The 17,125-nt window shown below is 35.6% G+C and overlaps 1 protein-coding gene across 1 annotated transcript in view; it reads right to left on the minus strand.

The window, feature by feature from the left end:
• Positions 1 to 341: 341 nt before the first annotated feature.
• LOC113272865 overlaps positions 342 to 17,125 on the minus strand; it is a 100,010-nt gene continuing 83,226 nt past the window's right edge. Inside the window, exons 2-3 of the mRNA XM_026522659.1 lie at positions 1,282 to 1,359; positions 342 to 797 (exon numbers count right to left, since the gene is read on the minus strand). Coding sequence (XP_026378444.1) covers positions 342 to 797; positions 1,282 to 1,359 — 534 coding nt within the window. The remainder of the gene's footprint in view (positions 798 to 1,281; positions 1,360 to 17,125) is intronic.

A 17,125-nucleotide genomic window follows, 5' to 3' on the forward strand; every position in this document is an offset into this window, starting at 1 on the left:
GTAGAATAAAATGCAATTGAGAATATCGTTAAGCGCCATTCTTATTTGCGCCAAACACCAATCTTAATTGCGCTAATCACAAAAAACATCCAGGCGCCACTCGACTTCTCCAATCCTATACTTAGTTTTATTCCTAGTCTCTCAATTTATCTTTTTCCTCTTGAACAAACTAGTTTTTTGGTTTCATATATTGAATCAAATCAAATCAAAAAGAAGATAAAATTGAATGAAACTGAAACTTGATTGATACTAAAAATACTACATTGATTGTACTACATCAAATTGAAAAATAAAAGATAAAAACATAATTGAAGCTACATAGTTCCATAAGCTACATGGTTTCATATATTGAAATGACGAACATTGCTAGTGCTACGATAACCATAGTTTGCACCAAGTGTTCTAGGAGGATAACCATGTTTTTCCAAAATCTTATTTTGTTTATCCAACATAAATTGCTGCTTCCATTCCGGCAAGGTCTCAACCTCCACATCCAACACTTCGAGTTCATGTTTCTCCAAAGATAAATCCAAGGATTTCTTGTTTATCTCTGCAATAGTTAATAAATATTCTTCTTGTCCATCCAATCTTACCATATTCTTTGCATTCTCTTCACTAAAATGTTTCAAAATACGGACGGTTCCGTCATTGATGGCCGATATCTCCGAAGCTTCCCTTTGTTGAGCCCTTTTTCCCGTTGGTCGACGAGGGACATCCTCTTCAAGCCATCTTGGGTTGCTTCTTTCCGGAGCACTACTTGTTGAAGCATTAACACTAGGAGCCTCCGATTCATCTTCCTCATTTTAGGTAGGATCAAATTCATCGGGATTGAATCCGGGAACATGGGCTTTGAAAAGTCGGTACACCTCTTCATTTCGAATGAACTGGGGAAGAAGAAGAAGGGTCGATGGATTTACTGTATAAAAGAATCAAAAAGCGCTATTAATAATAGCGTTATTTAAGCCATGTTAACAATTGCGTTTGGCGCTATTAAGAATAGCGTTCTAACCGTTGACTTGGGTCAAGCGCTATTCTTAATAGCGTTTTCCATTATTAGCGTTTTACGCTATTCTTATTGGCGTTTCTTATATTCCACCGTTACACTTGCACTTCCATCCCCATTTCCAAGTGCTGAGGTGGCGTGGAAGATGGAAGATGGATGGATTCCACCATAAGACTTGCTCTAACAGCTCAAATCCACGTACAATCCTCATTGTTCCGTGCACATCTTCTTCCCAGGCTCGGCTCCATCTCCGACCATTCACCAGTTAATCAACATACCATTGAACCATGATTATCAACACCAAACCCGAGCACCATCATTACTTCCATGTCTTGCAGAAAATCGAGCTCACTTCTCTGCCAAACCCAAGCTCCATTCATCACAGCAACTCGAATTTTCTATCGCTGGCATGAATCACAGCTCCATTCTCCATCATTCACGACTGCCATCTTCATCTTCTCTTCCAAACACAGACCCATCATTAGCTCGATCTCCGATCAATAATGGAAGCAACCACTGTCAAGATCATCTTATCTTTACTGCCTTCATCAACGGCAGCAAGCCATTATCTATTCAAATGGAGCTTCAGTCAATAGTCCACCAACTTCATCGTCAATGGAAGTACCTCCCTGTTTTATCTTGACTTAAAACCCATCGTTTCTATCATACCTAGCTCTGCCAACTCGATAATCAGACATCGACCCATATCATTTAATAACATCAGAAGCCCAATGATGTGGATTCTGGCTCGAACTCTCATCAATCAGAAATCGTCATAAAATCATGATCAGTAGCATCAAGAACAGCGTCCATTGATTGTGTGTTGTTTTGCAAAAATGAAGACAAAGTTCTCCGAGTAAATACGTCGGGTGCCTTTTACGGATTTTGAATTCCTGCCTCCCCCTTTGTAGAGGACCGAACTGCCTTTAGAAGTTACTTTGAACTTGACTTCCTCTTAACATTCGGTTGGGGTGTCTATAGTAGCTTCTCTATAAAATGACCACTTCTTCTTTTGCTCATAACTTCTTCATATGAACTCATAATGACTCCGTTCTTTCGCCATTGTTTTTTCCTTCTCGTCCTCTACAAAATGAAAAGTATAAATCTTTTACTTGAAGGAGTTTCGATTGGTCTTTGGCCCTTCTCCACTTGTATCTAGCTTATTTTATTGCACAATTAAGTGTTATTTCACATATTTTGGATGATTCACCTAATAAAACACAAATAAAATAAAACAAGCATAATATACAATAATTTGCAAGAAAACAAACAAATACTAGCATGAAATTGACACTAAATATATGTGAAATATAACTTATCAACCTCCATATGGGTACTAGAATTAGTCACGCTAGTTACCAAAACTTGGTTGACTAGGTACTAGGATCGGTTCCAACATATATATGGTATCTAACTTGTATTTGGTGCACCTGTCCATAGGATTGGTTCCCAATGTCTAAATACGTGTTGCACATGTTCGTAGGATCGGTTCCCAATAACTAGAAACTTGTTGCACCTCTTACAAGGATCGATTCCCATTTTGTGATCGGTTGCACCTCATACTAGGATCGATTCCACTTTGCCTAGAGTTGGTCATACAAATTACAACAAATCGATCATACCACCTCAGGTGATTACTTAGGATCAGTTTCACTTATAAAAGTCATACCAATACAAAAGTCAGGCGCTGTAAATAGTTTTACCAAGAACGTAAGCAAGTCATGAGCGGTTATACTAAACACACATATTGGTAATTCAAAAGATTTGCAATGAATAACAATACCAATAAGCCTAGAGATTTCCCTTTCGATTTACAAAACAAGTTTATGAATGTACTTCCTTTAAACGAATGTAAAACATTGTTTCCTAGGACGAAATCTTCACCTCATACCCATACATGATCACAATAGCGTTCGTACGATTATGTCGATGTTTTATATACGAAGTTCAAAAGATAAGCGTTATACTTCGTATTGTATTCCTTAATACTATGTCTAACTAGAGTATAATTGTTAGAGCATTGCTCGGTCGAACTCGTATGCGTTGCTATCTCAAGCATGTTTGTCAATGTTAGTGATCAAAACTATAAGTCTTGATTTCTAGTATACTATAGCTAAGTCTCGGACTAGGATAGAAAGTGTAGTTGATCTCAAGAACTCCATGGCGGATCATCATACAAGACGAAGAACTACTCAAGGAACTGGTGGAACTTCATAGACAAAAAGGTATGTGAAGACTTGAACTTATCTATCACTCAAAAGTCTATCTACTCTATCTCCTATCTTGAGACAAAAGTCGTTTTGCTATACAAACTTTGATTATACACATTTGGTATTTCGAGCCGAGTTTATCTCGCCTATATATTTATCGAAATATGTGTTGGTAAGATTTCGCTTTAACCAAGTTCATCTTTACCTAGTGACGAAAGTCATGTCATGTTTCAATCACTTTGAAAAATGCTCTGATGAAAAATGGTTTGTGAATAACAACTATATAACGTCCTCTGGGAATGTTTCAATGATTGAAATGAGTGTTTAGATTATATAAACAATGATGGATATAAGCATTTTTGTGGAAACAATTATATATGTATAAGTCCTTATTCCTTGAACCGAAGTTTGCGAACTTTGTTGATCAAGAGAACCGGAACAAGAGCCGTAAACTAAGTCCGCGAACTCAGACCGCGAACTGGCGGAAGTTCTCGACCCGAGAAAATCTGCTGGAGTTTGAGAACTCCTTCCGGGAACTTAAGTCCGCGAACTTGAGTTAGGTTATATCTAAAGACGATTTTTTCTGAACTCATGTTTATATAAATTAAGGAATGCTAATTGCAAACCTTGGCTATAAAGTTCATAAACCGATTAGAGTGAATCAAATAGTTTTTGCTTCAATTGTGTCTTGTGTAGTTACATAAGATTTCCTTGCAATTGAACAACTCTCTAACTAGTTCATTTGAGTCACTTGAACTAGTTATGGTGAAGAAGAATATGGTTGATATGAATGCTCATATGGCTAACCATTTGGTTAACTATTGTTGAACCAACAAATGTACATGTTTGGGTATGGTTACACAAACCTAGAAACGTGCATTTCATTTGTGTGTAACAAGCTAAGTTTTCGATCTAATGGTTGAAAGATATTATCTTGAATCTAATCAGGTTTTCATCTAACGGTGAATATTGAATTCTTTGTTACCAATCTAACATTGATTGCAAACCCTGATTTGAAAGACTATATAAGGGAGAACTTTAGCAACTGGGAAACCTAATCCCCACACCTTACGTGTGATACTATTTGTGTAAGCTAGAGTCGATTCTCCTTTAATATTTGGTTTCTTCTTCTAAACCAGGTTAACGACTTAAAAACTTCATTGGGAGTGAATCCATAACGATACTACTTTCTCGTAGTTGTGCGATCTGATCTTGCATATTCTATCGTACGAGTACAATCGTAATAATTGGCTTGAGATTGATATCTCTGATAGGAAAGATATAAAAGTAGTCACAAACATCTTCGTCTCATCGTTTGTGATTCCACAATATCTTCTTTCGTCGCGTCGATTAAGTTTATTGTGAGGTGATTGATAATACTAGGCTGTTCTTCGGGAATATAAATCTGGGTTATCTATTGGTTCTTGTTCACCTTGATTTATCAAGACGGAACAAAAACTCTTGGGGTATTTCTGTGGGAGACAGATTTATTCAATTCTACATACTTTTCAAAGTGAGACAGATTTGTTTATCAAGTCTTCGACTTTGGGTCGTAGCAACTCTTAGTTGTGGGTGAGATCATCTAAGGGAATCAAGTGTGTAGAATCCTGCTGGGATCAGAGACGTGGGAGCTTAACTGTACCTTGGATCAGCGTGAGATTGGTAGGGGTTCAACTACATTCCATACCGAAGTTAGTTTGTAGTAGGCTAGTGTCTGTAGCGGCTTAATACAATGTGTGTTCAATCTGGACTAGGTCCTGGGGTTTTTATGCATTTGCAGTTTCCTCGTTAACAAAATTCTGATGTCTGTGTTATTTCTATTCCGCATTATGTTTTGTTATATAATTGAAATATCACAGGTTGTGCGTTATTCAATCAATTAGAATATCCGACCTTTTGGTTGTTGATTTAAATTGATTGACACTTGGACATTGGTCTTTGGTACCATCCAAGTTATCTCTATATTATTTCATAAAGACTCGCAGATTTCGATTTGCTTGAGTATATATCAAATTGAGAGATTGAGATATAAACTCTTTGATATACGTTTTATCTAGATCGAGTCTGACTGTCTAGTTGATTCTCTAGAAAGTATATTGGAGTTTGTCCATACAGATTGCTAAGCGAAATATTGGGTGTGGTTGTTGTACCGCTTTTTCAATTGGTATCAGAGCAGGCAAACACGTTTTAAGACCTTACAAGTCTGTGTTTGTAGCGATTTGACAATATGGACAAGAGTACTATCTCTGATAAACGCGACAACATAAATAAAAGTTTTGTCTCGTCTAATTTTATTAAAGAGAAAGGTTCTTCGATCTCGATAATAGACGAACCTTGTGTTCTGACGAGACAGACAAACACTGACATGCGTAATCCCAGTTTCCGTTCAAAAGAGTCTATCTCTCTAAATGAACGGGAAATAGCTAAAGAGAGTGAACTGATGTTAAATCATGTTAAAGTTCAAGCTGATCGGTTGAAACAACATGTCAAAATTCTTCTTGTAGAAATAAGAGACTACAATTCCAAAAACTCTGAAGCTTTGCCTTTATCTCTTATAAGGAAAGTCTTGAAAGGGATATCTTGGAAGTCAAACATCTCTTGAACAAACTCTCAATTCAAGGATGTTTCCTAAAGTCCTCTAGACCATCTTCATCATCTACTGTGACTGAGGAAGATCCAGAAGAAAATTCAGTGTCCTTTTCTTGTGGAAAAAATGTACCTATACCCTCTTGTCAAAAATGGTGCACATCACATGAAAGGAGGAAATCTTCATAGAGTGTTAAGATAGTACTTTCTAACATTCAGAAAGTCTGTCCTTTTTATGATTCAAAAGGACCGGTCAGGCAAATGAGAATCTCTAGGTTGAGTAAGAATTTCCTTGTTCATCTTCAACCCACCTTTGACGTAATATTCAAAGGAATAACTGACTTTCATGTGTCTAAACCAATTGGTTGCATTACTCACCATGTGTATCCTACAAAGAAAGTCAGTTCTATGAGTTCTTTAAATGCTCTGACTCATAACAAATGTCTTAACAATCTAAGAGAAGATCAGAATCTTTCCATCTTCAAAAGAGGAGTTAATAATACATTTGATGTAAACAAGGTATCAGGAAGAAGCCGATTTCCTTCAGGTAAGAATCAATTCTTTGAGTCATATTTTTGTAAGGATGAAATTTATGATTACCTTTCACATCATAATGGTTTTCCTCCAAAATTTCGTAAGTAAAAGGATAACCAAAAGCAATATCCATTTAATGAGCTAATGGCTCATACTTGTGTTAAGTAATCACAAGGTTGAAATCTCACTTACAAAAGATCCTAGCTAAGTGAGAAATGTTTAGGTACACTCTTCACCAAAATGACACTGATTATCTAGCTAATTTCTTATCGTTCTTAGATAGATTATCAAGTAACACTTTTACATGAGTATTTTTTTTGTAAGATTCCTTTTTGATTTTTTATTTCTTCTAGTTTTTGGCTCTATGCCTTCAAACTTGTTCCTTTTGAAAAGCAAAAATATGGACATTGTCTGTCAACAAGATGCTATACAAACAATCCTCACAAACATCCTTTTTGGAATGAGTTTTGTGGACCCTCTTCTTACGGGTACACGTACAGTTTTGGGATTCTATCACAAACCAATTTTTGTAAACCCTAAATCTCTCGAAACTTGTTTATATACCTACCCTATTGAGTTGAATTATTTCACTCTAGGATCTCTATCATCAATGGCTTCATCATCCTGCTCTCGGGATTTACCTGAAGACTTCTTTGATAATGCGGTATATTTCGAATTCGATAAAGAGAAGGGAACCTTTGTTGAAGTGGAAGGATATTTTCCTCAATATCTTGATTCCTACTCGGACATTGAGGAGGTTGAAGAGATTTCAGCTGAAGTGGTTCTCGATTTTCTCAAATACTTTGAGGATGCAAAGCAGCAACTTGTTGATACTATGAAGTGTCTTAATATGGTAAGAACTGAGTTGAGAAAGGTTAATTATGACCTTGTTCTCATGAAAACTCATGTCGAAGAACTTCTTAATAAAGATATCCACTTTGAAGATGTCTTGGATAATATCAATCACAAGCTCAAAGACCTCAAGACTCGTGAAGATCCTGAACCGTCTATTTGATCTTAGTTCGTGTTCGGGCATAACACTAGAGTCTTCTTTAGTTTCTTAGCTTGTTGGTTTGAGTTTTCCTAGTAAATATTCTATTTTTGTCTTGTTTAGAAGAATAACCAGAGTTTGGAATAGCCATTATTGTGGTTACACATAGCTATGTCCAACGTTTTCATCTTCATGTTTTTAGGTTTATTTATTTAAATTCTAAAATAGTTTGGAAGATGAGTTTTGCAGTATTAATCTTTATGGTTTTATATATTGAAATTTGTTATGGGATATGTGTGTTTGCATCCATGACTGCGATTGTCCCATACCTTGTCAAAAGTAAAGTCTTTCGTAAGTCGATATTCACGTATTGATAAAAAAAGGAATGAACTTTTGACAAATACAAAAGTTAAGCCTATTATGTCAATTATTGATGGAAGATAGGTTAAAATATTTTGTTTGCAAGGATTATGTCTATTGTATATTGATGTGTTTTCAAAGTTGCTGTAGATAGTGATAAAAGGGTTGTTTTAAGACTTGTGAAGGCAATGAATTTTAGACTTAATAAAAATAAAGCAAATTAATTTTCAAAGAGTGATGTCAAGATTTAAAATGGACTAAGGCTCCGGATTCACTATTACTTCAAGTTGATTGGTTACAAAAATATTTCATAATTATTATCTAGCTCTTTTTCCATTAAATCACCTATTAATCTATAAGGTGTCCAAATATTAAATTGTAATCCTTAAGCATGATTTATCAAAGAATTAATTCTAAGCATAAAACATCAAACTGATTCACAACTAATTAAGAAAACCATTTTTATCTCTTTTTTTTATTGATCCAAGTGAATTAAATAAAATAAATAATTAAGAAATTATAAAAAGAATTTACCAATCAAATATGAGTGAATAGCTCCTCCGTCGCCTCAGTCACCAGGTATTTTAGCCGCTCATCATGTTGGAAAACCTCTCAAAATATTTCATTGATGCTCACAAGTGTTTTACAAATGATGAAAAGAAAAATAATTGAGTAAATCGGGTGTTTGCAACACTTATAATTGTTGCAGAACACTGTTACAGAAACGATAGAAATAAACTGCTGCTGACGGTAATTCTAAGACCCTCACGTGTTAGTCGTTATCACTTTTGAAGAACGATTGTCCTGGTCTGTCCGTTCTTCGTGTTCTTCAATGGCAGCAGCAACAGCAGAAACTTTCACGTAACTTGATTTTCTCGCTCTGTTAATGCTCTATACTTCTCCCAAACTCTCCCTAAACTTGCTAGCCCTTCCTTCTCGACATTAGGGACCTATTTATACACAACAGGTCACTAAAATCCTCGTAATAATTCCAAGAATATCCTGCCATTAAAGAAAATATTCCGAAATATTTTTTCTTTAATTCTCTGATTTGTTACGGATTGTTCCCTGTTTTATCTCTTCTCACGCGTCATCCCTGAGCTGTAGGGATTTTTTCCGGCCAATAGAATCAACCCATGCACGTCTCTTCCATCCAAGAATTCCAAGAATAAAATATTTTTCCTATTTTAGAATATTTTCCTTGATTTGATTCCCACCGGTTATTTAACCAATTTTGACTGAATCCAACACCCATACCAGCTCTATCTAGGCCCTAGGAACAAACCCATTTAATTTGGCCATTGAATCTCACTGGAACACCTTCAAATCCTCAACCCTAGTCACGGCAGTTCAAGAACAATTTTTCCCACCAAAATTTGAAATTCAAAAAGGTTGAAGATAATATGCCCCCTATCCTGAACTGGGGTGCGAATAGCAGATGCCTTGGGGGTGACCTGGGGTTGCCCCTTAGTAATTAGGTTACCCCTTATCCAAAAGTGAGAGACCGAATAACACTTGTCCTCCGGGTTCCAAAATCAACTTTTCGAGCCGAATTCTCCAAAAATGTTTATTTCCTAAAAATACATAAAAACACAATATTAGTACAAAAATAGAGTTCCAACAATACAGACATTGAGGACAAAGTAGACACAAAAATGTGTCTATCATATGTCATTGTGCAAATAGTGATGGAAAATAGAATGAGTCCTTGCTTATTCCACGGTATTAGGTCAATCTCCGATCCACAATTTTTGTGTTATACTGTGTTGTTCCATAAGGTGACTTATGTTGAGCACTATCGACTGAGTTGATTATTTTTTTATGATTAGCTTAGTTGTTTCTCCGTGAGATACTTTATGTCGAGCATGACCAATTAAATTGATTACTTTTTGTGGTTAATTTGGTTGTGTAATCCGATTAGATTAATTATGGGTTCTCTTGTGATTAATCTAATTGAGTATTTTTGAGTCTCCATAAGTTCACTTATGTTGAGCATTTCGGATTAAACTAATCATAGGTACTCTTTTGGTTAATTTAATTGTGTATTTTTGGATTCAAATTCGTATTCGTATGTGATTTGTTATGTCCAAAGAAATCCTTCTTTTCTTTTGAAATTAAGGTCGCTCTTGTTGTTTTTTCGGGAATGACATTTTATGGGGGAGAGTTCTTAATTGAACTTGTGCTTAATCGCCAAATCTTTGTAGGGAGTGCGGCTGTGGAATATTATAGGGGTTATCTTGTATCTTTAAACTCCTTGATGAATGCATTTAGCTTCGGCTTTATAATTGCATCTAAACAAGTTGATATATGCTTTATTTTGGTCATGAAATATCTCTTTTGGAAACTTTATTAGGATCCCGTTGTCGTACCTTTGCCAATTTTATCGACAAAAGGGGGAGAATTAATATGTAGTTCACACTACAAATACATATGGTTTTTGGATCATTATGTAAGGGGGAGTGGTTTCCATATGAGATGGAGTATTGACTAAGGGGGAATAATACATATCACCATAGTATTGTTGTCAAAGTTGTGATACAATTGAACTTTGATGTTGCATAGTGATACTATGACACTGTATAACAATGACCGGGAATTATGTTTTCTCATTATTATAGCTACGGATTTTCAACAACGATGATGCTGAACTTACAACCTTTGGGATCATTGGAGTACTTGGAAGTGACGAGGATTTCGAGTAATGTTGAAGATTAGATATGTGGAATAGGAGATACTTAATTATTTTTTTTTGTATTACATATGTATTGATAGTTTTCTCACTAAAATTGACAAAAGGGGAGATTGTTAGAGCATTGCTCGGTCGAACTCGCATGCGTTGCTATCTCAAGAATGTTTGTCAATGTTAGTGATCAAAACTATAAGTCTTGATTTCTAGTCTATTATAGCTAAGTCTCGGACTAGGATAGAAAGTGTAGTTGAGCTCAAGAACTCCATGGCGGATCATCATACAAGACGAAGAACTACTCAAGGAACTGGTGGAACTTCATCGACAAAAAGGTATGTGGAGACTTGAACTTATCTATCACTCAAAAGTCTATCTACTCTATCTCCTATCTTGAGAAAAAAGTCGTTTTGCTAAATAGACTTTGATTATGCACATTTGGTATTTCGAGCCGAGTTTATCTCGCCTATATATTTCTCGAAATATGTGTTGGTAAGCTTTCACTAGGTAAAGATGAACTTGGCCAAAGAGAAAGCTTGCCAACACATATTTCGAGAAATAGATAGTCGAGATAAACTCGGCTCGAAATAGCAAATGTGTATAATCAAAGTCTATATAACAAAATGACTTTTGTCTCAAGATAAGAGATAGCGTAGATAGACTTTTGAGTGATAGATAAGTTCAAGTCTCCACATACCTTTTAGTCGATGAAGTTCCACCAGTTCCTTGAGTAGTTCTTCGTCTTGTATGATGATCCGCCATGAAGTTCTTGAGCTCAAATACACTTTCTATCCTAGTCCGAGACTTAGCTATAGCATACTAGAAATCAAGACTTATAGTTTTGATCACTAACATTGACAAACATGCTTGAGATAGCAACACATGCGAGTTCGACCGAGCAGTGCTCTAACAATCTCCCCTTTTGTCAATACATATGGAATACAAAAAAGATAAAAGAAACTTTTGTAGATCCTATTCCACATGCCTAATCTTCAACATTACTCGAAATCTTCGTCACTTCCAAGTACTCCAATGATTCCAAAGGTTGTAAGTTCAGCATCATCGTTGTTGAAAATCTGTAGCTATAATAATGAGAAAACATAATTCTCGATCATTGTTATCCAATGTCATAATATTATTATGCAACATCAAATTTCAATTGTATCAGAACTTCGACAACAATACTATGGTGATATGTATCACTCCCCCTTAGTCAATACTCCATCTCACATGGAAACCACTCCCCCTTACATAATGATTCGAAAACCATATGTATTAGTAGTGTGAACTACATATTAATTCTCCCCCTTTTTGTCAATAAAATTGGCAAAGGTACAAGAACGGGATCCAAATGAAAATTTCCGTAGAGACATTTCATGACCAAAAATAAGAACATATCAACTTATTTAGATGCAATCATATAGCCAAAGATAAATGCTTTCATAAAGATACAAGATAACCCCTATAATATTCCACATCCGCACTCCCCACAAAGATTTGGCAATTAAGCACAATTTCAATTAAAAACTCCCCCTCATAATTTGTCATTCCCGAAGGAGCAACAAGAGCGACTTAATTTCAAGAGAAAAGAAGGATTTCTTTGGACATAACAAATCACATACGAATATGAATTTGAATCCAAAAATACTCAATTAGATTAATCACAAGAGAACCCATAATTAATCTAATCGGAAATATACAACCAAATTAACCACAAAAAGTAATAAATTTAATTGGTCATGCTCGACGTAAGATAACTTACAGAGCCTCACAGTATATACATAAAAATGTGGATCAGGGAAGATCAATACTGCGGAATTTACAAGGATTCATTCTATTTTCCATCACCATCTGCACAATGTCATATAATAGACATAATCCTCGTAAACAAAAGATTTTAACCTATCTTCCATCAATAAATGACATAATAGGCTTCAAACTATTGTGATGTCAAAAGTCCATTCATTCTTTTATCAATAAATGCATATCGACTTACGAAAGACTTAACTTTTGACAAGGTATGGGATAATCATAGTTCACGGATGCAAACACACATATCCATAACAAATTGCAATATACAAAACTATAAAGATTAATACTGCAAAAGTCATCTTCCAAACAAATTTTTTTAGAATTTAAACAAATAAACCTAAAAACATGAAGATGAAAACGTTGGACATAGCTATGTGTAATCACAATAATGGCTATTCCAAACTCTAGTTATTATTCTAAATAAAACAAGAAAAGAAGATTTACTAGACAATTGAAATCAAAGTTCATTTGGAACCTCAAACCGTTCAATGAATCCATCAAAGAAGGTATCACTAATTTCCTTTACTCTCTTGACCGTAGATACACCATGTTCGTGAGATAGAACACCAACCTTACGATCAACAACCTGAGCAAGCTGTCTAGCCTTGACGCAGTCCATGATGAGCTTCTTTTGATTTCGTATCAGAATATTCTGATTAGCAAGGATTCTGGCCTGACCATCCAAGAGTTGGTTTATTTTCAGTTGAAGATTTGCAAACTCGACCTTCGAATCGTTCTGAAAAACGCAGTAAATCCTTGATGGAATCATTAACCAGGAGTTGTGATCCTTTCTTTCAAGCATCTTCTTCGGAACCAGCTCTTGAATTGACTCACGTCCTTGAGTGTCTTCCTCCATATCAAGATGCACAATCTCTAGAGATTTTGCAGAGCTCTCCATATAATTTTTTGTCAGGGATGGAAACACAATATAGAGAATATATATGTGTATGTAACAGGAGAAGAAATCTCTTGTTTTGGAAACCCTATGAACTCACCATAGGAGGATGTGAACGTTTGCGGACCGGTATCACAGAAACACAAACAGAAATAATGTACAACATACTTGAGTATTTCCCAACTATTATCCTTGCACCTCTCAAGCCAGAAACAAGGAAAAGAATACCTGAAGTCAGGTGAAAGAGTGAGAATTAATCCCACTATGATTATTGAGAAAGGAGTTGTACATATCATCTGACAGCTTGATCCTTGTGTTCTTTGTTTTTATTTGACTGACTCTCATCACAGAAGAGTAAGACACAGCTTGTTTAACATATCCGTCATAATGCTTTCTATGAGGACTAAATCTAGGACCTCTTGCAATTGGTTCAAGAGGATCAGGATAGAAAGGGATCCATTTTCTAGACTTAGATTTACCAGAATCATTATTATAAACACGGGGAATGTTTACATTAGTGGCACAAGAATTTATACCAATGGAATGAACTTGTACCCTGTGATGATTCCTATAAAAGAGATCATTGTTATAAGGTTTCTGGTTTTCTGTGGGCATGAGATTCATTGCAGTAGTCGAGCGACTATTTACTCCATTGACAGTAGAAAGAAGCAAATTATGAAGTTTAAAAATTTGTTTCCTCCTGGCAAAGCAATGAATAGCATAGTGATTCTTTTTTCCACAGAATGTACAGGTTCGTGGAGAAGATACAATAACTGGCACCTGTTTTAACTTCATAGCCATATGAGAAGATTGTAAGTCGTGTAGACCTTCCGTGACACAACCTTCTTCTGGAGGACATATCTTCATGTACTGTAATTCATCATAAATAGTTGATACATAAGAATTTCTCCTTAAGACAAAGTTTTCCTTTTCCATGGATCTGCACTGTTCATGGGCTAAGACAAGAGATGCACAAAGTTTCTCTTTTTGGACACGGAGTCTATTTAAATCTGAGAATGTGTCTCGATCAACCGTTTTTCTCTAATTGAGTCTTCTTGAAAATATCCTCAATACCACTGATCTTTTCACACTGTAGAGTGGTTTCTTGGAGAAGTTTTCAATATTGTTAGAGAAGGACTCAATGATGTTATAGAGTTCACGTTCTCTATCAAGAGACTTTTCGAAATCATCAATAAGCTGAGCATGATCCTGAAAATCAATTGCCTTGGAAGAGTTTTTTGAAATTCTGGTAAGCTTAATTTCAGCTTTTGCCATAGTTCCCAATGTCTCATCGGAGAGAGAGATGTCACCACTTGATGGAACAACCTTCCTACCTCAGTATTCAGAAGAATCATCTAAGGCGTAATCCTTTGAGGTATTTCAAAGATATTTGGCATAGTTAAAATCTTTAGAAGACATTTTGGTATGAGTATATGTCAAGAAGAGATTCTGTCCTCAGACTCAAATTGCCACAAACACAGACTTATAAGGTCTTTAAACGTGTTTGCATGCTCTGATACCAATTGAAAAGCGGGGGTACAACGACCACACATAATATTTCTCTTAGCAATCTGTATGGAATAACTCCAATATACTTTCAAAAGAATCAACTAGACTCAATATTAATAAAGTATATCAAAGAGTTATATTATCTCGATCTCTCGATTTAATCCTTACTCAATATAAATCTGTGAGTCTAATTAAATACAAGAGAGATAACTTGGATGGTACCAAAGACCAATATCCAAGTGTCAATCAATGTAAATCAACAACCAAAGGTCGGATATTCTAATTGATTGAACTAACGCACAACCTGTGATAATTCAATTATATAAAAAAATATAATGCGGAATTGAAATAACACAAACACTAGAATTTTGTTAACGAGGAAACCGCAAATGCAGAAAAACCCCGGGACCTAGTCCAGATATATTAAGCCGCTACAGACACTAGCCTACTACGAACTAACTTCGGTCTGGACTGTAGTTGAACCCCAATAAATCTCACACTGATCCAAGGTACAGTTATGCTCCTTACGTCTCTGATCCCAGCAAGATACTACACACTTGATTCCATTAGCTGATCTCACCCACAACTAAGAGTTGCTACGACCCAAAGTCGAAGACTTTAATAAACAAATATGTATCACACAGAAAAGTCTACGGTAATAGATAAATCTGTCTCCCACAGAAAAACCTACGAGTTATGTTCCGTATTTTGATAAATCAAGGTGAACATGAACCAATTGATAAACCAGACTTATATTCGCGAAGAACATCTCAATATTATCAATCACCTCACAATAATCTTAATCGACGCGACGAAAGAAGATATTGTGGAATCATAAACGATGAGACAAAGATGTTTGTGATTACTTTTATATCTTTCCTATCGGAGATATCAATCTCAAGCCAATCTTTGTGATTGTACTCGTACGATAGAATATGCAAGATCAGATCACACAACTACGAGAAAGTAGTATCGGTCTGGATTCACAATCCCAATGAAGTCTTTAAGTCGTTAACCTGGTTTTCAAGAAGAAACCTAAGGTTAAAGGATAATCGACTCTAGATTATACAACTAGTATCACACAGGAGGTGTGGGGATTAGGTTACCCAGATGCTAGTGTTCTCCCTTATATAGTCTTTCAAATCAGGGTTTGCAATCAATGTTAACTTTGTAACAAAGCATTCAATATTCACCATTAGATGAAAACCTGATTAGATTCAAGCTAATATCTTTCAACCGTTGGATCGAAAAATTATCTTGTTACACACAAATGAAATGCACGATTTTAGGTGTATGTAACCGTACCCAAACATGTACATTTGTTGGTTCAACAATAGTTAACCAAATGGTTAGCCATATGAGCACTTTCATATGAACCATATTTTTCTTCACTATAACTAGTTCAAATGACTCAAATGAACTAGTTAGAGAGTTTTTCAATTGCTTAGATCTTATAGAACTATACAAGAAACAATTGAAGCAAAAACGATTTGATTCACTCGAATCAATTCATGAACTTTATAGCCACGGTTTGAAAACTTGCATTCCTTAGTTTATATATAAGTTCACAAATAATAGTATTTATAAATAACCAACTCAAGTACGCGGACTAAGTTCTCGGACTTAAGTTCCCAGAAGGAGTTCAAAACCTCAGCAGATTTTCTCGAGATGAGAACCTCCTCCAGTTCGCGGACTAAGTTCACGACTCTTGTTCCGGTTTCCCTGATCAAAAAAGTACGCATAATTTGGTTCAAGGAATAAGGACTTATACATATATGTGTTACCACAAAATGCTTATATCCAACATTGGTTATATATTGTAAACTCCCATTTCAGTCATTGAAACATTCTTAGAGGACGTTATATAGTTGTTATTCACAAACCATTTTTCGTCAAAGCCATTTTAAAAGTGATTGAAACATAACATGACTTTCTTCACTAGGTAAAGATGAACTTTGCCAAAGCGAAAGCTTACCAACACATATTTCGAGAAATTGATAAGCGCGATAAACTCGGCTCGAAATAGCAAATGTGTATAATCAAAGTTTATATAGCAAAACTACTTTTGTCTCAAGATAGGAGATAGAGTAGATAGACTTTTAAGTGACATATAAGTTCAAGTCTCCACATACCTTTTAGTCGATGAAGTTCTGTTGATGGTGGTTTTTCGAATAGGGTTAAAATTGTAAAACCCTGTATTTAATGCGCTGACGCCCTGCAAGGGTATAAATCCATTTTAGAAGTGATGAGTGAAAAAAACCTCTTCGCTCGTTGAGCAATTCAATATGTATGGAATTCATTCAGAATGGTGTAACAATCCCGAATATTCTATGAATTTTCCAAGTAGCATTATCCATTTAATGTATTGTGTGCCTTGTATTTTCCTACGCTATGTTCCGCAAGAGAACCCTCAATGTTGGCATGACATGACCGTTAATGTTCACTCTCAGCAGAGTAACATGAATCTCCCGAAGTGTCAGTATTGAAGTCTGCATGAAATTACTCACACAGGTTGCATCACACTCTGACAAAGAGAATCTCA

Source organism: Papaver somniferum, chromosome 4 (genome assembly GCF_003573695.1).
Source record: "Papaver somniferum cultivar HN1 chromosome 4, ASM357369v1, whole genome shotgun sequence".
In the NCBI taxonomy this organism is placed as follows: Eukaryota; Viridiplantae; Streptophyta; class Magnoliopsida; order Ranunculales; family Papaveraceae; genus Papaver; species Papaver somniferum.